The sequence below is a fragment of the Fusarium coffeatum genome, assembly GCF_003316985.1.
Source record: "Fusarium coffeatum strain FIESC_28 chromosome Unknown BRIP53273_contig_274, whole genome shotgun sequence".
Classification (NCBI taxonomy): Eukaryota; Fungi; Ascomycota; class Sordariomycetes; order Hypocreales; family Nectriaceae; genus Fusarium; species Fusarium coffeatum.
In genome coordinates this window covers 42,281-69,516 of record NW_022158065.1, presented here as the reverse complement: position 1 = coordinate 69,516, position 27,236 = coordinate 42,281, and the positions used below count along the sequence as shown (strand labels likewise).

Genomic DNA, 27,236 nt, shown 5'->3' with positions numbered 1-27,236 from the left:
TTTAACTAACGTGGAGTGTATGACGATCATGTCTGGGGAACGCTATCTTATCTGATAAGATAACGTCAGATAACGAATTCCAGAGGCGAACATCTCGAGATTTACTGCGAATGATGCGTAGATAAATGTTTACTGTAATTGTAGATGGTCTTGTGACTCTTTGCCAATGTACTTCGAGTCATACATCAGTATTCTTGGTTACAGAACTGTTTATTGTTGCCGTTGTGTCGCGTGTTCTCTTGGTATCTGCCAACTGGGCTGGGTATGTTTATCCCAGAATTCAACGACAGATCAATGCAAGCTTCTGTGCTACTCAGGTGTCGTGTTTTCTAAATCGAGACTAAAGCGATGACTCGTGCCTTTTCTTTTTTTCTATTTTCTTTTCTCTGATTGCGTTGGATAGTGAATAAATCCAGTACAACCGATTCGTAGACGCTTGCCCAGATAGTTTACCCTATACCAGGGTCCAAGATGTTCGTGACGCCATCTTTTTTCGTCCCTTGTTAAAGACACATGACATCATTAACTTGGTCCCTTGGCTTTCAACACCAAGTGTCTGGTCCTGCTAAGCTAATCCCACTTGAGGATAGCCTCAAGGTTGAACGATATGCTCATTACACTCAAAAACTATCTCAACAAAACCTATGTTTTGCTAAAGGCTCAATACGTACAACGACATGTTAATGTCAAAGGCTCCAGTCCGATAGACACTTAGAAATAGAAGCTGGTAATCGCTCTGGTAAAGATGTCTAGTTGTCGATGTTGACCCTATGCCCCTCAGTGATGCCTACACTTTTACTGATCAAGGCCAATAATCATTGACCATCCGCTAAGATCGCTATAAACTTCGAGCTACCGGTAGGACGTATCATCTCCATTCCTCTATCCACAATGCGATTGACTGCCGACCACCATGGTTGGGCCTGGCTTTTATATCTCGAAAATAAGAAAGGTCTGTCATCTGGTCAGTTTTCGCATCCAAACCGACAAAACCCCGACGGACAAAATAACTATCATGCAAGAGAAGGGACCTCCGGATGATACAACCTCCAGTTAATCCATCCCGGGCTTGCAATTCTTCTGTCCTCAATTGATGTGACCTTCCCAAAATGCTAATATTCTTGTTGGTCACTGGATGTAGCGCTCGTACAGAGAATTTGAAGGACGAATGAGAATATGCTGACAAGACCGAAACGGTAATAACAGAGATTGAAATAAATAAACACGGGAGTGTTCCCTCATTCAACTTCAAGTGTGGCTCCCCATGCATGACTGCCAATACTACTAGGCATCCAGATCAAGTAATCACATCATCGGCTAAATGATATCAGGTAAACGGATGCATCTCCGCGATCCTAGACACAGCACGTTAATTATCAGCTTCCCCGCATGTGCGTGGGAGCGGATTTAAACTACCATTAATACTAGATATCCTTTCGGCGATCCCGCTCTACCATCCCACCCTAGCGTAGTAACTGCAGGGGTAGCCGACCACAATCCTTGCGATATCAGGCTTCTTCAGCAGGCATGGACCCTTGAATGGTGCGGTTGTTATCTGTGCGACCTGAGGGTCCTGCCATTTGGGGATTCTATCAAGGAAGAAACGTTGGATCTCCACTAAGATATGTTTATATAGGGCGGAGTATGCCTACCAGATATGGGCTATAGTGCAACCTGGCGAGGCATGTTGCCAGAAACTTGCCTTGTGATGAGGGGCTTCTTGCTATGCTAGTAAACACAACATCGGTGGAATCCCTAAATCAGCATTGTATAGTTTTCGTAATGATTATGAAGCTTTGTTTACAAGTAATGAGGGGGGCATGTGAATTTACCGATCCGGGATCAAGATGGGTATAAAAGAGCTATCTGTCTGCTCAGTCAGTTGACATTCTTGACCTTCATCCTGCCACATTAAACTGCCTGATTCAACCACAAATTAAACCTCCTCACCACTCCTCTACCTTTATCCACCGCAGCCATGTCTCTCAAGAATCTCTTCGCCATTATTCTCGCCATCCCCGCCATCATGGCCGCCCCCACCGCGGAAGCTAAAGTGGCCGGCAGAGAGGTCCTAGCCTGCGCTTGTGCCAACGCGGCGGGCGAGACCAAGATCGACGGCTACTGTCAATACATTGCCGGCGGAAATGTCGAAGTTGACGGCCGAGACTACGTAAGTCAATTTTCATCAGGTCTGTTGAATTGGGTCACTAACAATTCCATCTATAGTGCTTCCCTGCCGCGACGTGGTCAGAGTACATGGAGACTCGCTTCACAGATGACTTCTGCCCTGGCTACTATCCTGGGTACACCAAGGGTGTTTGCAAGACTGTCTCGGTTTGCCCACTGATTGGTGACTACCAGAAAATCTGCTAAACTTGCTATCATGAAGATGGTATGTCGGGCTTTCCAAAGTAATGATGTCGGAACATATTCTACTTCGCTATATAAACTTTATATCCTAAATGGACATATTTAATTACTTGGCTGACTGCCCTTGCTCCTAATGCTTGAGATGTTCTGAGAAGGCTAACACAAATCGTTCCACATAAACTTCCAGCCGTTTTCGAGTCAAGAGAACGTGGATGAAGTCCAAATATCCATCAGTCTAGGCACGGCTCAATTGCCGACTTGACCAATTAGCAAGCAAAAAGTACCAGGTTTTCCGGAAGTGTCAACCTCCTTAAATCCAATCATGATGATTAGCAACATTGGGCATTCTCACTCAATGTTATGGAAATCGCCGTTCGGTCGGCTCGGTGGGTCCAGCGTATCACGAGACTAAGACTATCTACATATTTGGATTTTTGATCAATTGACAATTATTGATCGCAGGATGACCCAAAGTCTACGTCATCATAGAGAGTACTTATTACCAAACAGTTGTCAATAAAGACGATAAGTCGCATGGCAACAATGACGATATAGATAAAGCTACGAGTCCTCTCGTCACAGTCTGATCAGAGAACTGCAGATTATCGCGCAACACATTCTTTTCAACTTTTCACTCGTCTACCTCACTTTGCGCATGTCCCAAAAAGTGCCGTCATTTACCGAGAGCGGATGGCGGAAGTTAATATGTGGCAAATCTGCAGACCGTCGTTACAAAGCCACTGAATCCGATCTCAAAGACCCAATATCTTATAGTTCAGGCCCGAGTTCTCCCTTGAAAGCTCAACTCAGCTGTACTATTGGTTCAGAACGCAGTCCACCTGATCAGACCGCTATCGCCCCGTACAAATCTGACAAGGCACCCTCTTATTCAGCCTATGAGCTTGAACTCAACAATTTGACAAACGATGAGGTCGAGCACGACGCCTTGGGTAATGAGCGAGACTTGCAAAACAAAAGTGGTAATGGATGTGAAGGGAAATATATACTGGAATTTAGCTCCGGCAGACCAATCATTACCGAAGTCATAAGAACTGAATCGGGTTATTGTTTACTTTTGAGCAAAGGCCATCAAAGTGGTAGAATAATAAGCCAAAAGTAAAAGGGTTCAATATGTTTAGTCCTTAAGCTTTTACCAACATATCTTCAGCTGTGGCAAACTTGAGAGTTCCATCCATGACTTTCGTATTTCACAATAACCACGATTCACCTCATCGTTGCTCTATCGTCAAGAAAGCCTGCGAGCCAGTTATCGCCAACATTCGTAACGATATCTTCAGCACGTTTTTGCTTCATTGTCTCGACAGCTTCGGTGCAGATATCCCCGAGCATGTCAGACATTGTAGTTGACTTGTCTTTGAAGAAGTCTTGAAACCACACAAGCGCCTTGTCGACATGCATTATGTCTTGCTGAAACTCCGCTTGTTGCGAGTTGTTGAGGTTGTTTGCCATTAGCATGACCATCGCTGAGATGTATGTGCACGCAGCGAACCTATATATGTTAGCTGGGTCATAAGTAGAGTGAAGTCTGACTCGCCATTTCAACCAAGTGTACCTTTGGTATAGCTGCTCATATAATATCATGTAATTCCTCGCATCTTCAACCATTGTCTTCCACTCGATGGGTAGTTCCAATAAGCTAGTCCCTCGCCCATGGTCGCGTATACCAACGACCCACTGCTCATCCCAAGCATGGGCTCGAGTTATGAGCGTCATGCACAGGAGACTCCGCGTGTGAAGGATACAAAGGAAGGTGGCCGTAGAGGGATTGTTACTTGTAGTTGCCACGACGTTAGCCCCGTTGAACTCTGCCGGTACGGTGGTTTTCCACTGATTGAGTGATTGGACAATTCTTTCCCTAGAAACTCTTCTCTCTTCAGGTGTTCTTTTTGATGCGCGAGTTGAGTACAGGTGATCGTAGACATCGCCTTGGATACTGGCTAGCTGAATACGAGAAAGCAGGTAGTTCATCTTGGTGTTACCATCAACCGTGGTAACTATACCGGCCTGAGCATCACCTTCGTCAATACCGGATAGTTGCATAGGCAGATCAAGATCAATGTCGTCGTCAACTTGAACGGAAGGCTGTTGGGCACGCAGACTCAGATCTTTATCCACAATGTAAGCCAACCAAAAGACACGAACATGCTGCCTTTGCTCAACGGGACTCAAATTCTTCGTGGAGATTCTGTTATGCAGTCCCATCTTGTGGATTAGGCGCATGGTAGCCGATATGATGACTGAAGCTGGCGTCATGTCACTTCCTGCTTGTAGTAACATCGCCATGCCAATTAATGTCTGGATATTGAGCAGTCGAGTTTCGCCTAGTGTGACGGCCCATACAACTGATTGTGCTTTGTTGACATAATCACTGATAGTTCCAAATTGAGCGTCTGCGTCGCCATCGTCCGGCATCTGTTGCCGTGCCAAGGCGAGAACAACGTTGATGGCAGCCCATGCCACGGGGTCTCGCTCACGAGGCTGCGTAGCGTATGTTTCTCCGACGAGTTGCAGAAGGGAATCAGGATCAAACAAAGGCATCATGGAGTTGAAGGTATTGAGATAAATCCCGATCATGTGCATAGTTTGCTGCAGCGCGGGGAGCTTCATGCTGCCGCTTGTATTGTTCACATCCCCAAAGTCCACGGCCTGAGTCGCGGTCGCATATTCTTGATCCTGATACTGAGCCTTCATTGGCACATTAGTGACTTGATGGGTCATCTAGATTATGTAACGTACTAGTTGTCCTTGTAATTGCTGTAGTTGTGCTTTCAGGCTCCGGATCTCTCTAGCTTCCGGAGGTTCGGCATCTTGCTGAGCTCTGGGCGGCTTCCACTTCCTACTTTGGGCAGTATGTGTACATGATGTCTTGTAGGTGATACAATTAGAGCAACGCGGCTGCTGTCCGTCGCACTTGATCTTGCGTGTATAGCACAGATCGCAAGCCTGTGTCAATTAGTAATGCTCTGATGGCGTCTCCTCGGAAGCACTCCACCTTTCTTGGACGGTTGCTGGACTGCATCTTGAACCAGGTCAAAACGATTTTCTGCTATTGGATGGAGGAGATTAGTCCAATATTGATTTGATCGACTTTGAAAGTCTTCCGTGGAAGTTTGTTTGGGGACGGGATATATGTCAGACGGAGGGCGTCAGCGCTTCCGCGGAAGCTGACCAAGCACGAATCTCAGATAAGCATGAGCCAATCACTCACAAATGGGAACCGCTATGCCTATTGCGGACTCCGGAGACTTCCATAAAAATAGCAGTCAATTATTACCAGTTTAATGAGAAAGCACAGCGTAAATACATTTAAGGAAATTTACATATGTCCATCCTTGACAGTTTGTAGCCAGACGCTCAGCGAAATGAGACTGAGACGGTCTGCCCCGACCAACCGCGGGGTACCCCATGATAGCCAGCCAATACCTTACTTGCGTTCAACCTCCGTCTTGATCTGCTCAACATCTGAAGCGATCTCAGGATATCCCGAGTCGTCACCAAGTCGTTTCCAATCGCCAAAGAACAGAGGTCCCGGGTGACAGATGGTAAGTGCAAGAAGGGCCGCCATGATCATTGGCCCATCGAGGACCATCAGAGATGGCTCATCATTGGCAGCCTCAGACTTGAAGCCACCAGAGAGTTCAACGACACGATAGATACATCTGATAGTGATCGTGATAGTAGCAATGCTAAGGGCTGCAAGTTGTTAGCCTAGTGTTCAAAATAATGGAAGGATTCACTTACCCCAGATAAACGACCTGAACTGTCTAGAAGCCCGCAACTCTCGGAACCGAGGGTTGGCACTCTCTGTACCCTTGCGGATGCGAGTCCAGAGGTGTGTTGCCAAGCCCATGAATACACCCAAAGATAGGACTTGATAAGCCAAGCCGGCTACCAAGATGTATACACCTCTATCAACCTTCTTTTGCGTCTTTCCAACCGCGGCCATTCCACCGCCCATAGCCTGGAGGACTAACGAGACAACATCAGAGCATATGAAGATAATTGCGTATGTGCGGGGCGCCATAAGTGAGAATTGTCTTCCATATGCTTTGACGACTCGCCCGAGGGACAGATAGATCGGCGCCGAGATGAGAGCAGGTGCAATAGTAAGGCACACGAGCTGAATAACAAAGTACCTAAAGAAGGATATCTGTCAGTCAACTACTCTACGAAAACAGGAGCATACAAACTTCTTCTTGAATATGCCATCCCCCCGGGCTTGCATAACGCGACCGGCATAGCCAATCGCTTCTACGACGCAACCCAGTACCAGACCACCAGCAAAGGTGCCCCAAACTTTGTATCGGATCGCGAGGTAGAGCTGAATAACGGCGAAAATGGCAAAGACTGCAAGATAAAAGGCGTTGGCGCCGAGGTTAGGTACATAGTGGTACCAGCCGTATTGCTCAACGCTACAAGTAGCCAATGTACAGAGACTGCGGTCGAACGCCATGTTGAATCTTGTGAAAGGGTGTGAGTAGAACGAATGCAAGTATGAATGGTACAGATGCAATGTTTGGAATCAAGTGGAATTTGGACTTTTAAACAATTGTCAACAATCTCAAAGGAGGTCTTTTCACGCGTCTTGTTGCCCTAATTGTTTCAGATGATCAGCCACGAAAGTGCCTTGCGCGCCTATCCTTCTAACCTCAAAGAGACACAATACTCGTTACTGTTGTTTCTGTTGTGTTGACCTGTCGGATACGCCAGCCAATGATAGCCTTATTCCCGGAAATCTGACATCTCAACAGGGAAATATTCCTCGAGCTGAATTATTATCCGACCCCACCCGGGGTATATTTGACCTCTCAGACGAACGTTACGGAGTTTTGTCAAAGCTGACATTCCTGCCTGAATTTGGATAAGTGCAGATCCTGTGGTGCCTAGGTAGCACGTCCTTTTGCTAGCCACAGTTTGGGCCTTCCTCGATGAGGATGTTGAGCTATGAAACGGCAGCCCCTATTCTTAACGTTCGCAAGCATAATCATATATTTAGGCTTTGTATTGGGTTCGGTATATTTGCTCTCGTCGTCAGGTCATGCTAACGGAGCATGGGCTGCAGATCCCACGACAGCTATTGCAAAAATGAGGGTTTCGTATTGAAACGACTCCGCAACTGATCAACGAGGCTATTGGTCCTCGTGAAAATCTGCCTAGCAGCTCTTGAGACCTATTAGGTTTTGCGAGTATTAGGTAAGATTTTCAATGAGTCTGAAAGGACTTTGTGTGACCTTATGAATCGAGTCTTGGTACCTAACTGGGACAACAGGGCCACATGTAAGCAATTGGGACCACCCCCTGCATGACCTCTGATGGATTGTGTTGTCCCACAAGAGGGAGGGAGCCATGATGAGTCAAGATTCGTAAAAGAACTTTGTTCAAGATGCTATAGCAATAATCAATTGGACAGAATCCGACATTGACGTACTGATGATGAAGTGGTTGGAAGTGGCTGTCTCAGTACTGGGCCCAGGTGAGTAACTGGGTGGCCTCCTGCTAGAGCCCCGGAGGACTACTGGAGGTTGGTTGGTTGTAGCCCTGAATCAGATCATTGCTTGCAAATATAAAGTTTTTCCTCCTCCTCTCTTCTGCCTATCTTCAAGTACTCCTGACTTTTCAATGACGTCTGCAATGAAAAGTCAGCTACTTCCATCATTCCTCGTCGAACATCAGAGCCGGAAGAAAAGGTCTCCACCATGGATTCGATGCCCCTCCTATTGCGGACCTGTTATTTCGATTTAAGATTTCGGTCCTGTTGACGGGTGAGTCTTGTGGCCCTACTGAAACTTTGATACCGTCCTCTCTACTGTTCAATGACTGGTCCCCTCTTTTGATGATCACCTCTCATCTTGCATCACCAAATTCGCACGATATAACTCCAAGGTTCACATGAGGGTTCAGTTGAGCATAAAATGCGTTACTTCCATCCGGTGTTGTCCCCTCTTTCTTCTAACAACATCAACCACCTACAAGAGACATCAACCATTAAGCTCGCCGACTTGGATGAAACCTTCTTAAACAGATCCTTGGAGCAAGTCGCGAATAATTGGATTCAAGCCAAAGGTTATGCTTTCTCTTAGGGTTCGTTGTTTCCAAACTCATCATCGAAGTAGTAACTAACCGATCAAGACTGCAATCTCTCTTGTGCTTGCTACTGTCCCAGTAGTACTGGCGGGCACATGCAGCAAAGGATGGGAGGCCGGAAAGGGACCTTGGTGCACTGGAGGATCGTATGGCTTTTGTATCCAATTTCTGGACAGCTCATGCTGGAGGCCGTGCAACCACCCTTTGTTCGGAATTGAGAGAAAGTGCCATGAATTCTGTTCTCATCTTGTCAGATACGCATGTTCAGGTCGGTGCGCGAGTGTCCGTAACTGTTCCGACTGCATGAATGCTGTCCAGCGTGTAAACGTCACCACTAGTGACCCGGAGTCGGGCCTAGACTACATGTACTGTTCCAAAGAAGGATGTAAGTTCTCTATTGCCTTAGCCTACACATCAGTACAGTCTCTGACGGTTCACTTTAGCGGACCACAATTTCTGTGGTTGCGATCTAAAGAACTAATAGTGTAAGGGAGTTGTTGTTGGAGGAAGACGGGCAGCTCCCCGAAGGACAGTACAGGGGAAAGTGCCTGGAATTTTAGTGGGACACCCGCTATGATGTCCCTTGCACCAAAGTAAGGCCAATGGCGAAAAAGCGAACTCGGGTAGATTGCAGGCATTGCAATAAAAGTGTTAAGAAATAGTATGATGCTCGGAATCAAAATGATTCGATTCTGAATTGCAAATATTGAAGCCCTAGCTGTTTCGTTTCGACTTGCCAGTTTGCATTTCGCATTTCTCAATCGCCGAGAAAGCTGTTGTGCTGCTGTCGGGGACTGAAAGTCGATGATTATTGGCCAGGTATCAGATAACCAAGAGCCGGAGGTACCCGCTTCTGCCCTCGGTCGGCGATTGAACTGCCGAAGGGGAAAGGGGTTACCTCTGTACAGCGATCCAGCTTTCTCCTATTTAGTGAAAAGATGTCTTACGATTATCTGAAGTTCCAAAAATGATTCTTCTACCCCTATCTGTGTATTTTCCTGAATTAAGTAGCCTACAGGGACGATGTCATGTACGACCCTCGGCTTAGACTTCGTATTGTCTTGGGAAGGCGTGGGGACTTGATGGCTTATCGATGGCTGTTCATTGGTAGACGACCTGACTCAGCTGAGCTTATCTGCTCGGCAGCCAGTTAGAATGCTTACAACAAGTCGGTGAGCATCCACCTGCAAAGTCGGAGTTTGATTCTTGATTCTGCTTCTGCTCCTTTGAGATAACATGATACTCATGCATCTTCAAAATAATCCGACATTTACTCCGTATAATCATACCAAGCTTAGAATCAGCGCATAGGACTAACTCGAGCTCTTATCAGCCAATGTAATAATTGTTTACCTTATCTCGCTTCCCATCACACCTCGTCCTACCAAGCCCTCCCGCTTATCTTTCAATCGCCGACTCATCCTCGCCCACTCCCACTTCCTCTAACCATCTAACATCGCCCGCCATCAGAATGACGGTCTCTTCATCATCGCCGTCAATCAAACCATCCGGTATAGCAACCCTCGCCTGTACCGTCTGCAGAAAACAGCACCTCAAATGCGATGCGGGAAAACCTTCTTGTTCACGATGCACAGAGACCGACCAGGTGTGCTTCTACGAGCCGTCGCGGCGCGGAGGACGGAGAAAGAAGCTTCGCTCTGATACGCAACCGAAAAGGCTCATGATGAGGTCGAGTCAGAGTGAACCCACCGGATTTATGGAGAGTGTGAATGTGAACCCAATCAGTTTGCCCATTACGCCGACTTCCTCGTCGCAGGAGGGCATTCCTGGGAATGGATTGGCACAGCTTACGCCACGACCGGCTCATCAAGGTTCGGTGTCGGATAGTTCGAGCGAGAGAAGGGCAAGCGATCATCAAACTCAAGTACCTCCTGCTCCAGTGCAGCAGCCTTTGAATGATCCTGCCATGTCATTCTACCACCACCTTGACCCGGGCCTGATATCGCACGCAATAGAGAGCACCAACCTTGGAAGTATCAACACGCATGCGCCGGTCCCGGCCTCATCTGAAAACGACCGTCTACTTCGGCTTTACTACGAAAACTTTCACAACGCGCACCCATTTCTGGTTCCAAGCTCCGCCTTCACATCTCGAAATTATCCGCCGTATCTTCGGCGCATGGTGGACTTTGCTGGCTCTCACTACTCCCCATCAGGAGCCAATGCGCAGCTCAGAGCTTCTGTCGCGACGGATATGCTGTCAATCACGGATAACTCAACTTCTATGGTTCAATCACTTCTCATCTACTCGATACTACTCTTCTTTGGCGGCGATCTCGACGCCGCTGGTAAAACGTTTGAGCAGTGCACGAGAATGGCCATGGATCTGGGTATGCATCTCAATGACTTTGCAGCCGCCAGACAACTAGACAATCCGATCGAAGCTGAGAGTTTAAGACGGACGTGGTGGGAGATTTATGTCACGGATATTCTCATGGCTATACCACCCAAGACGATGAATCTTCGATGTAGTAGCGTTCCACCGAAAGTCTGTCTACCATGCGAAGAAGCTTTCTACAATGGACGCCTGGATATTCCCCCACCACATCATGTCCTAGAGTTCAAACGGCGGGTCCTCTTAACTGGCGACGTCACATTTTCGTCGTACAGTTATCGCATCGAAGCAGCAACGATTCTAGGCCGAGTTTTGTTGCTAAACCAGAAGAAGAGCACCAGCCATGATCATTCACAATCAATCGAGAATGCTCTACTTAGCTGGTCAAACCACTTACCTCCCGGCAAACTGGAAATCGTAGACTCTTATGGAAACATCGACGAAATGATGTTTCAAGCACACATGGTCATCGCTCTCGCGAGCATGCTCTTACACCTCCCTCGCAGCAATCTTCACTCTCTTCTAGTGGACTCCAAAGACCCATTCATCCCAGTCGCACAAAATCACCCACTCTCATCATCCACGACGTTGATCCAAGGCATAAAAGCAACAGATGCATCGCGACGCATATCAGATTGCATATCCCTCTGCCCTAACGTCCCCAAACACACACCCTTCGTCATCCCCGCCCTTGCTCTTTGTGGCTTCATCCAACTCGCCACCACCCAAGGCCATCCCGATGAATGCTTCGAGCATCACTACAACCGCGTGACTTTAGTGTTGGGCTGTTTAAAAAGCGCGCGACGGATGTGGCGCACGGCGGAATCTGAGTACGATCGTCTTCGGTGCTGTGCCTCAGAACTTATCGCAGATGCTATGGATAGGATGAATGCATTGCCTTTGTGTCAGACTCTTCCAAATACTACGCCTGCGATAACTGGCACAGCTGATCAGGGAGGGAGTTTGTCGCTGTTATCGCCGACGCGTGGAAATATGGATTCTGCGATGCCACGATTTGATCCGTTGTTTTTGGACTCGGTTTGTTACGATTATTCGTTATTTAGCGCTTTGCCAGATTTCCATAGCTCTTAGACATTACTTAATTCTGCCCCGGATGGTTTTAGGAAGGATACCCAGTTAGACAAATTGATTTACTCCTCAAACTTCGGTGCCTGAAGTGATTGTGTTGTCGTACAGTTGTACTAGCTCGAGGATCGGTAGAAGAGTGGGTAGCAAATTCAGCCTTACGAGGCCGCCCGTGAGATCATTTTCGATTAACGAAACAAGACAATCTCGATCTCATTGTATGCAATTCCAATTGGCAGATCGATCGCGCATAATTCGGGGTCCACAGAGGCACAGCCCCGTTGGATTCGGGAAGGACATTACAGATTGCCAGAATCGGGTAAATGCAACTATCCTCGGTCCCGAGACACATCGAAATACGCTCATATGACTCAGAGAAGATGTCAGATTTCATGCTCGAAGTCATCAGTCCCTAGCCAACAAGAATTTCATGTTGTGTAGAAAACATGTCGACGTTTCAGTATCAATGCCTGCACGAAGGTCTCAATGAGATTCGCGTCATCACAACATGGCCTGGTAGATTCGACGACCCTATCAAAATCGACATTTCACATCATTCACTCGTTCCACCACCTATCGACAAAAACTCGCCATCGATCTCGATCGAGAAGATAAAAAAGACTATACCGGAGGAATCACCATGGGGCGTATTTAGTACACTAGAGGGTCGAACGATATTCGTCAGCAATGACACAGATGAGACTTCATGGACTCATCCGGATCCACTCGTTGACCAAAGTCTATACGATCACGAATTCGCGCCTGAGAATAATAAAGCTCAGCCTGTCTACGAGGCACTCTCGTATACTTGGGGGTCTGGGATCGCGACTTCACCTGTAAGAGTCGAAGCAATCGGAGATGGGACCGTAGGGTCATACCAAGGGTCACTGTGTATAGGCAAGAACTTAGACGAAGCGCTCCGATATTTGCGGTATCCTCACAGCCCCCGAACAATGTGGATCGACGCATTATCCATCGATCAAAGCGACATCGAAGAACGCAACCACGAAGTCAAACGCATGGGTGACATCTTCAGACTCGCGACAAGAGTCGTTGCCTGGATAGGACCAGCGTTCTTGGGAAGTACTTTGGCTTTGTCTACACTGAAGGACATTGCTCAGAATATAGTATGGAAGTCAAACAGAGCATGCGAAGCCAGACCAGGTTGTTCTGATCCTTCATGGCACAAATGCGACATTCCACCACGGTTCAATACCCTCACCGAAATTACCATCGGAAACCTGTTCTCTCGCCTCTGGTTCCGAAGGTTATGGGTGGTACAAGAAATTCATCTCTGAAGTCCGTCTTCGATAGTCCAATGCGGCCGTGAGACTATTCTCTGGACGGATTTGCAGGGCGCTGCTATGATCTTGATATCTGAACACGATGACGGAACAAAAGGACGTTTGCAGCGCCATTTGTGGGAAATGGCCAGGATTTCTTCTACGTCAAGAGTACAAGACTTGACGATATTCTTTGGAAGTATCATGATCTTGGTTGCCAACTTCCTCATGATAGAATCTATGGGTTGATGAATTTTGCGCCACCTGAATGGGCGAGCCGGATCGAACCAGATTACTCAAAATCTGTTCTGGAAGTTTACAGAGAGGCTTTCCTGGAGTATTCCCGATTCTATGGACGTCTTGATCTCTTACTGAGAACAGGCATAAATGGGGTTGGGACAGTTTCGTGTGATGAGAACTGGCCTTCTTAGGTTCCGGATTGGACTGCGCGAGCACTTGATACAATTCCACCAGGTAATGGTTTCAGCGCAGCAAGCTTCTCCCCATCACATTCAGCCCTGTATGGCCCGAACGAATTGGAAGTGGCAGGCATTCGTCTAGACACCATCCCTTATGTATACCGACTCGAGATCAAAAACTTCCAAGACTTGGCAGATTACTTCAACGAACTGGGTCTCGAGAAGATCATGGAGAAACGGCATCGAACAGGGGAATCGTTTTTGGACGCGCACCTGCATGTTCTTACACACTCCAGGTTCAAGGAGAGAGTTCCTCATGTTGGAAGGCCTGAGTTTGAGCATGTGCGAGAACATATAATCAATCTGACTCAAGGCAGACAAAGTCCGTATGACTTGACGCAATATCAGAACGAAATGATAGTTGGACTAGAGGATTCATATTGCTTCCTTACTAGCGATGGATATCTCGGCCATTGTCGGACGAGAGGAACAGTAGAGAAAGGTAAGTCTTTTACATCTTCTACAAGCACAAAAACTAACATCCCTAGGTGATGAAGTATTTATCCCCCTTGGCTGTCAAGTCCCCATCCTCGTTCGCCCAACATCCAACAACAAACGTAGATCTCTCGGCGACTGCTTCGTACACGGCGTCATGCATGGAGAGACACTTCTAGGCCCTCTTCCTCTCAACTACAGTGTCCAAGAGATTAAACGCAGCGACGGAATCACTCGAACCCATTTTCTAAACCATGGCACAGGGGAGCATACTATGGGAGATCCGCGACTGGTACCCATACCGTTTCCAAAAGGATGGCTATTCTCGAAATGGGGCATGGAAACCGATGATCCTATTTGTTGCCCTATTTTCGTACATGAGACAGGCAAGGTTGTTCCTCACGATCTACGGTTGGAGATGTGTGCCTTGATAGAGAAGGGTGTTGATGTGCAGACAGTAACACTAGTATAGCTTCTCTCAGATTTGATAGCGTAAGAAGAACTCACTATTGGTCTCTGATTCAATTCCTTCCGACACGCTTTCGGTTATCATAGGGCCAGACGGTTATGGCTGTGCCTCGGCATTCGGGTGTGTTCATGATTGGTGGTGTTTCATGAGGCAGCTGGCGAACCATCAGCTGAAAGTGCACTTGGGGCTGAAAGGTGACGTTTCACCGCCGGTATCACAACCCTTTCCTTTTAAACTTTACAAAGAATATTACGTCTAAATATCCATAAACTCACTCAGATACACTAAAATCTATGAATAGCGAGTCGAAGTCCCAGCAAACATATTCATCATATTTTCCAACCGGTATGGAGGTCATACATGATGACGCCGATGCCATCGCCGACATATGTCTTATACACGGCACAGCAGGGGACCCCAAGGTTGCATGCACAGAGTCTGCGCCATGGCTAAAATCACTCCTACCTTCCCAAATTGACAAAGTCCGTATCCTCAGCTATGGATACGGTCCTTATGATGGACCCGGCGAAAGACAGTTTGACGTATTCGATTGCACTAGCGATCTTCGTCATGGCCTCATATACCATCGTCAGCACACGCCGTTACGTCCACTCATTTTTGTGGCACATCGTGTTGGCGGATTAGTCCTCAAGGAAGTAGTCAATTACTGCTACTACAGCCGCCCCACAAGTCATGACGCCGCGATTTACTCTGTGCTTAAGGGAATTATCTTCATCGGAACTCCTCACAAAGCGGAATGGAAGCCGGTCGTGAATACTCGGATCGCGAGGTTATACGCCGGGTCTACTGATATAGTGGTGGCAGACGCCTCCCTTGACCTATATACAGATGCTAAGCAGGATCGCGCTACTTCGACACACATAGAGTCGGTCGGGGATATGAGCGAGGATGATCATCTGAATAAAGTGGAAGCAGTATCTTTCTTGACATATCGTCCTGAACCCGCAACAACAAAGCCCTCTGTTCCAGAGCTGTTAGCTACCATTGATACGATTGACGAATACGAAGCCATTCCCATCATCGCCGATCATATACAAATGATCAAACTTAGCCCCTCGGATGAAGGAACCAGACAAATTGCCGAGACATTAGACGAATGGACATCACAAATCAGTAATTAATAAGAATTCCATTAGATTTTCTCCACTAACTTTTGTCAGAATTATCACAACAGACCCCAACGTCTGTCGATACATCAACAATGGCGACCTTCCAAACAGGCCGCAGCACTCGAAGCATTGGTCTCCAACGCCAACGTCGCCATGAACGGTCTACAACCACACTTGTTGAGCGCGAACCGCAGCCAGACAATCTTCCGCAAGTGTCATATGAAATGCTCGGCCCATCATTGTTCCCGGAATCAGCCAAACCACCGACAAGTTTCTACCTGCCACGGCCCTGCTACATATTCTGTTTCTTGATGTTCCTCATTGTAGTGGGTAGTGCTAGCTTAGGAATATACTACAGCGTGCGCTATGATAAAATGGGAGATGGGTTTACGGCTGCTGGGTGGATTGTTGCTGCTGGTACCCTGCTATTGGCTGGTCCATTGGCTCGGCACTATCCGAATTGTTCGTGTTGGGGTACGAAAAGGTCTTTCTCTTATGAGTTTATTCGCATGGATACTCTGCCACATTCATTGTCAGCGAGTACGCCTCCAAGATATTCATTGGCAAGCGCTCACGCTGCATGTCAACGCCCGACCAGCACATGACAACAATTTATAAAAGAATTTCTTCTTCACTACCAAGGCAAGCCTCAGCAAGCAATGAAAAAAGCCTGTCAGACGTCCATCAGCACCCGTCCCGAAAGCGCGCCCGAAGGCAAGACCACTCGCAGGACCGAGATCATCAAGCAAACCTCTCTATACAGCCACCGCAAAGCGGTAACCGCCATCCTTGCGGACAGATCGAGAGGACCAAAAAGTGTTATTCACTCTAGGGTGCCGAGGATATACATTCATCAACCAGGGTGGGATCTGTGGCTCTTTTGGAGAACCAAGAGAAGGTCGAATACTATAGAAATGATTCTCTGAAGTATTGTCGACATGAAGAAGAAAGGAAAAAAGAATTCTAAAAGGTCGGCGGCTGTCGAGACTTTTATAGATGGTTGATGTGGAGTACGTGACTAAGCTTAGAGCAGAGTTTTCTGGTATGGGGTCTGTTGACTCGGCGGTATTCACGATGAGGCTGACTAGCGAAAGGGCACGGTTGTGAAAATCCTTTGAAAATTCCTTTTAGTGTTCTGGAAGATCCATTTGTTTGGTAATTGTTTTGTTTTATTCGCTGGTTTTGAAGATTTTTCTTCATCTCGAGAAACTGAGAGACAAGACAAAGTTCTCATTGGTCGACCGACTTTTCCTTGCTCGGAGAGATATTCTTCCGTCAGTGTCATCACGTCAGCCAATGATTGTCCACTGTTGCTTGGTGACTGTCGACTAGTTCGATGGTCACATTTGGGACGTTGAAGAAAAAAGCATCACGAGTTGGACAGCCAATGGTCCAGTAGCAAAAAGAACTGTTGTCACTTCTACGAAATTCAAATTAAATATAAAATACTTAAAAGCATTAAAGTATGTTTAAACCACTAATCAAAAGCTCGTACTGCTAATAAAGTGACAATTCGAGATGCCATACACGTAGTACAGGGTAACTAGAGTCCCACTTCAACACCTCAATGCTCACATTAGATATAAACCTACCTTGTAACAAAAGCAGAAAGGGCCGATAGAAGACATGCCCTTCGGCAATACCCAACCCGCAATGCTCGGACTGATGGAAGTCTCGAGGAGCATTCGGGACAAGGCATCAGCTCAACTCCTCAGCAATAAAAGACCCCTCATGATTCGCTCACACCTCAACATCGCCAAGCATAGCAGGTCATTCTCATTCCAGAGGCAACATACACATCTCCAAGCCATGGCAATTTCGGGTATCCCATAAAACCGGTAGCCGAAACAATGGTATTCTTTCTCCAGGTCTCCGGTGCAACTATGTATAGCCAAGTCTAATGTTGACTCGTCGTGGAATGAAAGCTAAACTGCAATTGGTCCCCACCTCCGATCTCCCCAAGATGCCAAGTTTGTCTGTGCTGCTGCCAAGTTGACTCGAGAATGAGCCCGTTTGCAAAAAAGCCAAGATCTCATGTCCGCGGGTTGGCTCCCCCGCAAACTAAACCTTGAAGCTTATTCTAGGCAGATGCCAAGAGTGGTTGGCTACCGGCAGTACGACACGGGTAATTTTCCAGCTCAGCTATTCAAAGTATCTTGTACCCAGTGTCTGTCTCTTTTGTCTCTATTCATAGCCCCGTATCACAACATGCAGTAGCCTCATTCTCTCCTGCATATAGCACACTTTTGTTGGTCTCCTGCGTCGAAGGCGCAACATCCAAGCCCGGATTGCCCATAAAGAAATTAACTGGCTTAAGCCCTACGGTGAGCTTTTCGCTTGGCATAACCGGCCAATCCTCAATCCTGGGATTATGCGTCGACCCGAAGGTATGCCAGATAACAATGTCTTGGTTCCTCACCGACTGAGCCACGCCTGTGTTTCGGCGCTTCGCAATTACTGACGCTAGTCCGTCACCGCCGGAAGATTGCATCGTGTATCTGCCTGCGGGGAAATGGTCGTTGTCTTCGTGTCTTGTTACCCAGACTGCATGCTCGGCGAATTCGGAGCGCTTGGCGTGGAAGGAATCTGAGTGGGCGAGAAGCATTTGGCTGTAGAAAGGTATGAGTTTGAAACCGATTGGTGTGCCTGTAATTGGATTGATCTTGTTCTCGTTGATGAATTTGAAGGTTCGCGCTTTAGTGAAGTCAAGATCGAAACCGCCTTCTTCCTCAATGGTCTGGCTCTCGGTGACATAACCCACTCCGAAAGGATTGTGAACAGCTGGATCATCGATCGGAAGCGACTTTGACTCCTCTACCACGAGAGAGTTTTCATGGCCGTCGATTGCGGGATCAATGCGAAGGCTAAAGAGATGTTGGTGGTATGGCGCCAAGACCCCCGGTGCGACAACAGTTCCGTATGGGTAGCCGCCCTTGTGGTCCATGGAGGTTGTCGCAGTTGATAAGATACCAGTCGCACGGACTTCATAATTGATTGAGGCGTCTTGATAAAAGTGCCATGCAAAAATGTACTCGTAGTTGCTAACGGTAATAATGGTCTGCAGAACAAGGACTCGAGACCTAGCGACGACGGGGTTGTTCGTGCGAAAGTTTGTATGCTTCCATAAAATTCCATCATCTTGTTCGTGGCAACAGATAACATTTGGCAGTTTCATAGGCTCGCCCGATGGTGTATTATGATAAGCGTCGAAGTACTTGATGGTGCCTAGACAATCGCAGCCAAGCTGTAAGTTATTGGCGTTAATGCCAGCTCCATCGTTACCAAGATCGAAAGCAGCCTTGCGTGGGTATGGAGACCGCGGATCACCGTAGGGAACAAACATCTCAGCTAGCGAAAGCCGATAGAAAAGGCTTCGTCCGTCGTATCGAATGTCGTGAAGAGTGAGGCCCTCTCGATAATTGAAGCCGACGCGAAGATCCCATTTCTCCCATCGCAAGTGATTGCCGTTGATGTTGAATGAGGGTCCATCAGGTTGGACCACTTGATATGGCTTAGTGCTAGCTCTGGGGCTTGGTCTTAAGTCAGGATGATATTCGCTCTTGGTGGTATTGTGAATTCGTCGACGATCGAATGGCCTCGTCTCGGTGTGAATTCTTTCGTCTGGCGTTGTCGGTAGGCGGTACACTTTTGTGACTTCAAGAGACTCTGATACTTCAGCGCATATGTCCAAAGGGTAGGCGTAGTAATTCGCATCTGGGTTCTCCAACAGTCGTAGATAGAACCAGCACTGAACAGGATCAGCAAAATATTGAACATCCCGGTGCAAGGGATGTATACCATAGTAACTCGATCAGTCATATCATTCATCCCATCCGTCGCATAAGCCCATGGCTCAACAACCACAGTAGCCCCATCAGGAATATTAAGAGTCTTAATCTCAGCTTGGACCTTCTCATCAGCAAGACAAGCTTCTTCAACAGCTTTCATAAAGTTAGTATCAATGTAGGAATGTTTCCCTTCGACATGCTGCTTTTTGACAACGCTGTTGTTATCGAGATCTACAATAAGTTCAAAGAGTTGGGTTCCGCTAGGATCTTTCTTGGTTGACACTTCGACTCGAGCATAGCGAGTGGGAGGTTCTGCCACTTGACCTATGAGTTCTTGTTCGAGATAAGAGAGCATCTGCTTCTTTGCGGGCTCGAGGAGGGTAATGACGCGAAAGTTTGGCTCTTGGCTTCCAAAGTGAGGACACACTATGCGCGAGGCCTAGGAAATATTTTAGCTAATGATGAACCTTGGTATAAATAGCGAACTGACTCTTGATATCTCCTCCGGCCTCAGAGGGTCAAACGGATGCGGTGGTGGTGCATTCATTGTAATAGCTGGGAATGAATAATTTTGATTGAGAAGATTGAGACTGAATTGACTTATGAATGTTTGAAGAGTTGTGGTGGGCTTTATTTACATGGAAGAAAGACAATAAAGTCGTTGAGATGAGGGGTCGAGATATCGCACGCCCTTCTAGTGGAACTCTATGTCTACTTAGATAATCGCGCCTTCCAACAACAACACCAAGGTAATACCAAAATTAGAAATGCATGATATCTCAATTATACTCAATTTACAGCTATTCTATAGAAGAAGACATATCTTGTATGTAGATGGGGCTCCTCACGGTTCCCCTCATACTCCAAGTAACCACGTCACGCTAGCCAAGCTCTCTACCTGTCATGTGTCACTGCAAGACGCAGATCAAACGGTTCGAAAGAAATCCCGGCCACATGGGAGAAGAGAGTTTTGGGAAGGTCAGTACCAGTGCGACGGGTCGGTAGCTTACTTGAATAAGGGCTTTGTGTCATGCATCTGAAACTGGATCTTGACATATGTTAGATGCATCACTGAATCGGGTTGAAGATATTGGATGATAGCATATATCTCGTTGCGGTTGAGAATATAAGGCTTTCCAGAGGATGCATTTGGACTGCCCAGCTGTTTGAACCAAGACATTGCGTATGGGTTCACTAACTGGGCAAATATCACTCTACTGCCTCCGTTCAGTGGGTTCAACCTCATTCTTAGTGAGGAGAGACTGTCAGTAACCAGACAGATCAGTCCCAAATTGAGAGTGCATGTCAAAGGCTATTGCTGGCACGACCGGTAGTTCAGCATGGTGCCTTCGTTTTCCCTCCACAGTCTCTCCTCCTTTATCGATTTGGCCCCATATTATCTCCCAAAGCCGCCCTTACCCTCCTGTGTCTCACTTGATTCGGACCGGTCTTGGCAGTCAAAGCGAAGAAGATATTTAGAAGATCTATCAAGGTACAATCTCCATTTCAACCGTTGAAATCTGATGCGGGTCATTTCGTTCTTATATCCACCTCGGTTAAGTCGGCAGTTTAGCAAGAAGATCATCACGACCTAGAAGAATCACAAAATGATCAACGACGATCTCATGTCTCAACTTGCTCTGCGGTAAGACGTTTTCTCTACAGTGGAGAGGCCCTAAGCGAAGCCAGGCCAGGGCAGGTCAGTTTAGCCAGTGGGTAATTTGGGGGGAGATGGGGCAGTGGGGTAACGTTATCCTCTTCCCTGATTTACCCCCAAATTCCCGCTTTTTAAAGGCGGTAAACACGGGGAACCGTATGGGGTTTTCCACGGGCATGCCTTTGCCTTGTGGGACAGACATAATTATCACATCATGCATCCAATGGGAGAAAGAGATGTGTCATGAAAGTTGAAACCCGCGTAAAGAATGCGATGTGACATGGGGGAGGAGAAATTACAGTCACGGACAAGTAACACCGAATGCGGAGAAAGACAAGAAAGGAGGAGAGAAGAGACACAGAAAAAAAAGCCACCCCTGACTCGTGCTACGGACGGAGTACTCGGTGGATTTACCGCCCCCCCGCGGGGTAAAAAAAGGCCGCCCAGTAGTAATTAAAAGCACTGGAACCAACAAGGGGACAGGGAAGATCTTGTTCAATCTTAGATATCTTACATACATGGAGATGCAGGCGGCAAGAAAGAGAAGAGAAGAGAACAGACACAATCACGTATCTGCAGGCAGCCACGCGAGTTCCACGTGTCTCATTAACCAGCCTAAAATAAAATGTGTTGGGAGGAGATGTGAAGGGGAGGTAACCAGGAGGGAGTCTCAATAGACTAACAAGTCCAAGCCAATAATGAGGGGAATAATTAAGCATAATCTCATCTTACACATACACGTGGAGAATATGCCATGTCAGAGATCGGTCTACATCCGCCCGGCTATAGATTCATCAATGACATAGGTTAAGAAACAGGAATAACCGAGAGATTTAAACCAGAAGAGGAAATCATTCCATCTGTCCGAGTGCAAAATACAGCCAAGCAAGAGAGACATTGGTAACCAAGCTTACTCGCCAAGATTGGGATGCGTTGTTATGACTTCCCAAAGCAAAGTCGCCAAGTAACCGCCAAGGTCTAGTTGGACTGGGGTAGCGTCACCTGATATAGCCTGTAAACTACTCAGAATCAGTGGAGTAGCAACAAAAAGATATGCATCCAACTACTGTCTTGGCTATGCCTTGGCGAAATGCTCCCCCCCGGAGACTGCAAAACGTAACAGAATTTCTCCACAAAGCTTAGCCCCCCCCTAGATTTTGCACTTTGTTCTTTCTTTCCCCAGTTTGCCCCAGTCTCTTCCCCGTCTTTGCTTCCTCCGCCTCCCACATCCAACCCACAACCATAATAACCATGAAATCTTCTTGGCGTCTGGGGTGTCTTGGCCCTCCTTTGGACCGGGTTTCCTGCGTAATTTGGATTAGAATGTCTGGGCATTGATACCCCGCGCGGGTCTCTGCTTGCAACCATTACGACGGAGCGCGAGGTTATAAAAACAGGAGCTGCTCTGTCCCCCAGTCGCGTCTCGAGTCAGTCAGCTCTCTCTCCATCTTCTTCTTCTTCTCCCCTTTACCACTTTTTTCATTCCACTGCAAGCTTTGAGCCTTCTTCTTAGGCCCAATCCTTTTCTGCCCATCATGGCGGTCGGTAATGAGAGTGATCGGTACTCCCCTACCACCAAGGAGGAGGAGGGTATCGCTACCAACAGCGATGGCCCCGTCAACGACACCTCGGTTCCTTATGTCTCTGAGGAGACGGAGAACCGTATTTTGAAGAAGCTTGACAGACGTATCATTCCCATGGTCTGCTGGATCTATCTCATGAACTTTATGGATCGAGGTAAGTTTTTATCAGGACGATAGATGGGGGGCTCAATAGCTGACAATTCTATAGTTGGTATCGGTAATGCTCGTCTCTACGGTTTGGAGGATGAGCTCAACATGGGAAACAATGAGTACCAACTTGCCGTGTCAATTCTCTTCGTCACGTATTGTGTAAGTCGCAATGAAATCTCATTCCACGGAACCAATTGACTGACCCTTATTTCTAGTTGTTCGAAACTCCCTCCAACCTTATCATCAAGAAGATGAAGCCCGCCCGATACCTCGCCGGTCTCTGCTTCTTCTGGGGTCTTGTCGCCTCCTTCACTGGTTTCGTCAACAACCTTGGCTCTCTGATCGCTTGCCGTCTTCTTCTCGGTACTTTCGAGGCCGGTCTTTTCCCCGGTATCATGTCAGTACACACACGCGACCGATGCAATGAACGCTTTACTTACACTTCCCAGGCTGTACCTCACCACCTTCTACCACAAGAAGCACATCTCGCTCCGCAATGCCTACTTCTACTCCATCTCTGCCATCTCCGGTGCCGTCGGTGGTCTTGTCGCTCTCGGTATCGGAGAGCTGGATAACTACGATTGCGAGGGGTGCGGTGCTGGCGGATGGAGGGCTTGGCGATGGATCATTACCATCAACGGTATCCCCACTGTCTTGACTGCTCTCGCTGTTCCCTTCGTCCTTCCCAACGATCCCGCCACAGCCAAGTGTCTCACACCCGAGGACCGTCAGGCACTTATCGATCTTCGAAGCGCTGAGATTGGTCAGACCGCAGCTGGCCAGGAGATGCACAAGGAGGACGTCATTGCTGCCATCAAGGACTGGAAGATCTGGGCCCTTTCAATCGCTCAGTACTGCAGCCACTCTGTCCTTTACAGTTTCAGTGTCTTCTTGCCCACCATCATTAATGAGATGGGAACCTGGACTCCCAAGCAGGTTCAAGGTCTTACCGTCCCTGTCTACATCGTTGGCTTTGCTACCTACCTCATCTGCGCCCGAATCAGCGACCGCACTCAGCAGCGAGGTCTCTTCTGTATCGGTGGAGGACTCGTCATGATGCTCGGCTACATCCTGCTCATCATCAACTACAACCAAGCCATGAGTTTCGCTGGCTGCTTCATTGTCGCCATCGGTCTTTGGACTGGATCTGGATCCGGTATGGCTTGGATCACTGTCAACCAGCCCCGATACGGCAAGCGAGCGTTCGCCAGTGGTATCTTTATCACTATCGGAAACTCTGCTGGTGTTGCCGCCCCCTTCCTCTTCAGCAACGCCGATAAGCCTCACTACCGCCCCGGATACGGTGCTACCATCGGCATGCTGGCCCTCGCTGTGAGCATTCACACTACTGTCTATCTTCACTTTCGACGTCTTAACCACAGAAAGCTTTCTGGTCAGGAGGACTGGAGAATGGAGGGCAAGACTGAGGAGGAGATTAATGAGATGGGCGAGTACAACCCCCGCTACATGTACACCCTGTAAGGCCTTGCCTTGATGTTTATTCATTTTGACTAGACGAGTTTTGTTTGATTTCGAGTACTGGCATACAATTTGGTGGACTTTCATATCTTGTACAGACTGCGATAGAAGATACCTACTACAATTGAAAAGTTTGCTCGAAGTTTTGATGTTGATGCAAAAGGTGACCATGCCCCTTCCACGTAAGCGCTTCTCCAATTTGATCCGACGTCATGAATTGTTATCTCAGCTAGCCAATGATATCTCATGAGCTACAGCCACAAGAGAAGTTTAGGGGATCTAACATCACGCTGCTGTACGAATGCTTGTGATTCTGATGCCAAGTTCCTAATTGCGTCGCAGACATTCACAACAACCTACTCTGTTGAGATGTCTGTGTGAAACACTTCACCCAAGATTCGTGGCAATGAGATGACGCAATCGAGGCTATCGTATTGCTTGGCTTGGTAATACTCTTGGCTTTGCTCTCAACACGAGTCCTGTTGCCAGTTTTCTCGTTTACAAATCCCTTGGCGCTGATGCGATGTCTCGCACCATAATTATCGTGGCTTGTGAAATGATGAAAGCGGCGTCCAATAGTCTTAAGCATAACGTTATGCTTACTTGGAGAAGAGGGGATGAGGGGATTAGGGTAATCGGGTGCGGAGTCAAAACTTGCTCTAGTCACCAAGGGAATAGCGTTTTATTCTCACGAGACCTGGTCTCTTGGGGTCAAGTGGGGGAATATTCTCCTTCGGAAATAAGCAGCAGTCACAACGACTCCAACTGCAGTACAATGACTCATGAAGCATGGCGTTGCAAGGTATAAAAATTCATGGGTAGACTAGCCACTAGACTACTGTACATGTACAAGGATTCTGGCTTCCTTCTGCAAGACATCACAGCAAGTTGACTGTGCAAAGTGCTTGGCGGATATCATCAGCCAGTTGTGTGTTCATCATCTCACCATTCCCAGACTGCCAGTACGTCTCCCCTGTCTCATCGTGGTCGGCGGGTATAAATCGCATCAAGTGAAGTGAGCGGCGAAACTGCCCATATATCCATCGTTTCTGTCTCTGCAGTTCATCCTCAGCTGATAATAGTGGTGGGCTGTGTTCCTCGAAGAGTCTAATAAGACTCGATAAAACACTCAAGGAAGCGATAGGGCCGTGGATGACATTATGACGATTGTGGTCGATCCTCGAAACATAGTGATTGCTCTTCTTGTAAGCGATGAATGTCTCGCTTGTCGGCAACAAGTCGTGAAAGCAGGGGAAGTGGAGTTTCTGATCGTTGATATCTGTGAAGCTCACCGGCTTGGAGAGATTGCCGAGGTAGAATGGTATACTCCGACAAATGGACTTGATTAGATCCTGTGTTTCCTGGCTTCTTTTTACCTGGGGATTAACACTTTCTGTGACCAAGTTGTTGAAAAGGTTTCTTTTGACTTCCTCGACGATGAGACGATAGATCCGCCACATGTTCCATATGTTTGTAATTTGAATGCTCGGATATATAACGACCGAGCCGTCGTAGGTATCTATACCTGGCGTCATGGTATCCTTAGCTTGTATGGTCTGACGGTGCCAAATCTCAGGTACAGTATGCAGCCAAGCATGGAGCTGTGCCTCGACTTCACAAATAATGGATGGAAGCTCTTGCAGTGCTGCCAAGGATATTTCCACTTTTGGAGATGCTGACAGGTTGTGAATCGTCTGAAGCCTAGAAATAGACACGCCGATAATGTCGAGCGAGTAGCTAGGATTTGCTGGTAGAGCCGGTATTATCTTGCTTTGTACCCAATCTAGCTCGCCTTCAGTCAATGAAACTTTGTGTCTGACACAGAACGATATTTTAGCGTGGAAAAGATTTCCAAGCAAATGTCCGTGATGTTTGAACTTCCCCATGCCATTTTGTGTCAGCAGGGCCAAGGCGCCCTTTCTGTGCGTGGTATTTGATTTGTTATGTCCGAATATGGCAGCCAAGGTGTCACATTGCTGCAACATGAGCGCCGCAATGACGGTCGCATCTTTTCCTTGCTCTTCAGGGCTATACACAGCCTCCTGTAGCTTTACGAGTGCTTGATTGTATAATCTGATAGGTAAAGAACTAGTGATGCCAGTTGGTTGTAGTAATGTCCAGAGCTTGATAGAAGTCGCATTGACTGCAGCGGATAGCGCGGAATTGTGAGATTCAGTTGCCAAGATGGGACGGACAAATTCTAGGAACCCTCTTGTCGACTCCATATTCCGGCCAACGTTGGTGACATACGTGAGAAAGAAAGCCACAGCCGCATCCTGCTGTTTTGGAAGGCGACTTGGAAGTAATCCTGGAGTCTCAGAAAACCCAGAAACCTCGTGCTCTGTGATGATGGTAGTGATTATCCGATCTGGTGATTTGAATTTATTCACACAACGTGAAGTCTCGTCTTTGAATCGTAGGCGAACGGGTTGCTTTTTGTAACCTGCACACTCGCGACCGACACGATTGCATGCCTTGCATGAAGGCTTCGTCTCGTCACATTTGACGCGACGTCTTTTGCAGGTGATGCAACCTCTGGAAGGGCCACGATTAACCATGACTTGATGATATATAGTGAATTATTGAACAAAAGATGAGAAGAGAAGGATGTTTGCGGCTCAGAGGCCAAGAACTTTATGTCTGCCTTGATCTGCTTAGTCTCGACTCTAGAGTCGGGACAATGCAGTATGCTTGCTTACTTTCCTTAGTGCTTACGTCGCGGTATGCTCGCAAAAATGTTTCCTTTTCTGGACAAGATCTTCAGATATCGTATTTATGTACGAGTACGAGTGTATGACAGAGAGACATAGAAAGTAAGCCGTTCATTTTGTGTCACGTGGAGTACGCATCAATGGAAATCTTTAAT

At 47.4% G+C, this 27,236-nt stretch overlaps 6 protein-coding genes across 6 annotated transcripts; 3 read left to right on the top strand and 3 right to left on the bottom strand.

Moving 5' to 3' along the window:
* Window positions 1-1,978: 1,978 nt before the first annotated feature.
* Window positions 1,979-2,373, top strand: FIESC28_09936 (uncharacterized protein; the record flags this gene model as incomplete). The annotated part of the gene is made up of 2 exons (XM_031164071.1): window positions 1,979-2,170; window positions 2,227-2,373. 2 exons carry the CDS (start codon window positions 1,979-1,981, stop codon window positions 2,371-2,373), a joined length of 339 nt encoding a protein of 112 aa, XP_031011858.1.
* Window positions 2,374-3,594: 1,221 nt separating this feature from the next.
* On the bottom strand, window positions 3,595-6,844 carry FIESC28_09935 (uncharacterized protein; the record flags this gene model as incomplete). Its single annotated transcript, XM_031164070.1, has 6 exons — window positions 3,595-3,880; window positions 3,944-5,076; window positions 5,128-5,227; window positions 5,820-6,084; window positions 6,133-6,527; window positions 6,582-6,844. 6 exons carry the CDS (start codon window positions 6,842-6,844, stop codon window positions 3,595-3,597), a joined length of 2,442 nt encoding a protein of 813 aa, XP_031011857.1.
* A 3,102-nt stretch (window positions 6,845-9,946) lies between these two features.
* On the top strand, window positions 9,947-15,725 carry FIESC28_09934 (uncharacterized protein; the record flags this gene model as incomplete). Its single annotated transcript, XM_031164069.1, has 7 exons — window positions 9,947-11,869; window positions 12,379-13,194; window positions 13,632-13,961; window positions 14,028-14,121; window positions 14,168-14,406; window positions 14,606-14,703; window positions 14,885-15,725. The coding sequence occupies 7 exons, from the start codon at window positions 9,947-9,949 to the stop codon at window positions 15,723-15,725; spliced, it is 4,341 nt and encodes a 1,446-aa protein (XP_031011856.1).
* A 2,176-nt stretch (window positions 15,726-17,901) lies between these two features.
* FIESC28_09933 (uncharacterized protein) lies at window positions 17,902-20,048 on the bottom strand (the record flags this gene model as incomplete). The annotated part of the gene is made up of 3 exons (XM_031164068.1): window positions 17,902-19,461; window positions 19,512-19,940; window positions 19,992-20,048. The coding sequence occupies 3 exons, from the start codon at window positions 20,046-20,048 to the stop codon at window positions 17,902-17,904; spliced, it is 2,046 nt and encodes a 681-aa protein (XP_031011855.1).
* A 2,645-nt stretch (window positions 20,049-22,693) lies between these two features.
* On the top strand, window positions 22,694-24,373 carry FIESC28_09932 (uncharacterized protein; the record flags this gene model as incomplete). The annotated part of the gene is made up of 4 exons (XM_031164067.1): window positions 22,694-22,895; window positions 22,950-23,050; window positions 23,107-23,288; window positions 23,341-24,373. 4 exons carry the CDS (start codon window positions 22,694-22,696, stop codon window positions 24,371-24,373), a joined length of 1,518 nt encoding a protein of 505 aa, XP_031011854.1.
* An 875-nt stretch (window positions 24,374-25,248) lies between these two features.
* On the bottom strand, window positions 25,249-26,928 carry FIESC28_09931 (uncharacterized protein; the record flags this gene model as incomplete). The annotated part of the gene is made up of 1 exon (XM_031164066.1): window positions 25,249-26,928. One exon carries the CDS (start codon window positions 26,926-26,928, stop codon window positions 25,249-25,251), a length of 1,680 nt encoding a protein of 559 aa, XP_031011853.1.
* Window positions 26,929-27,236: the final 308 nt, after the last annotated feature.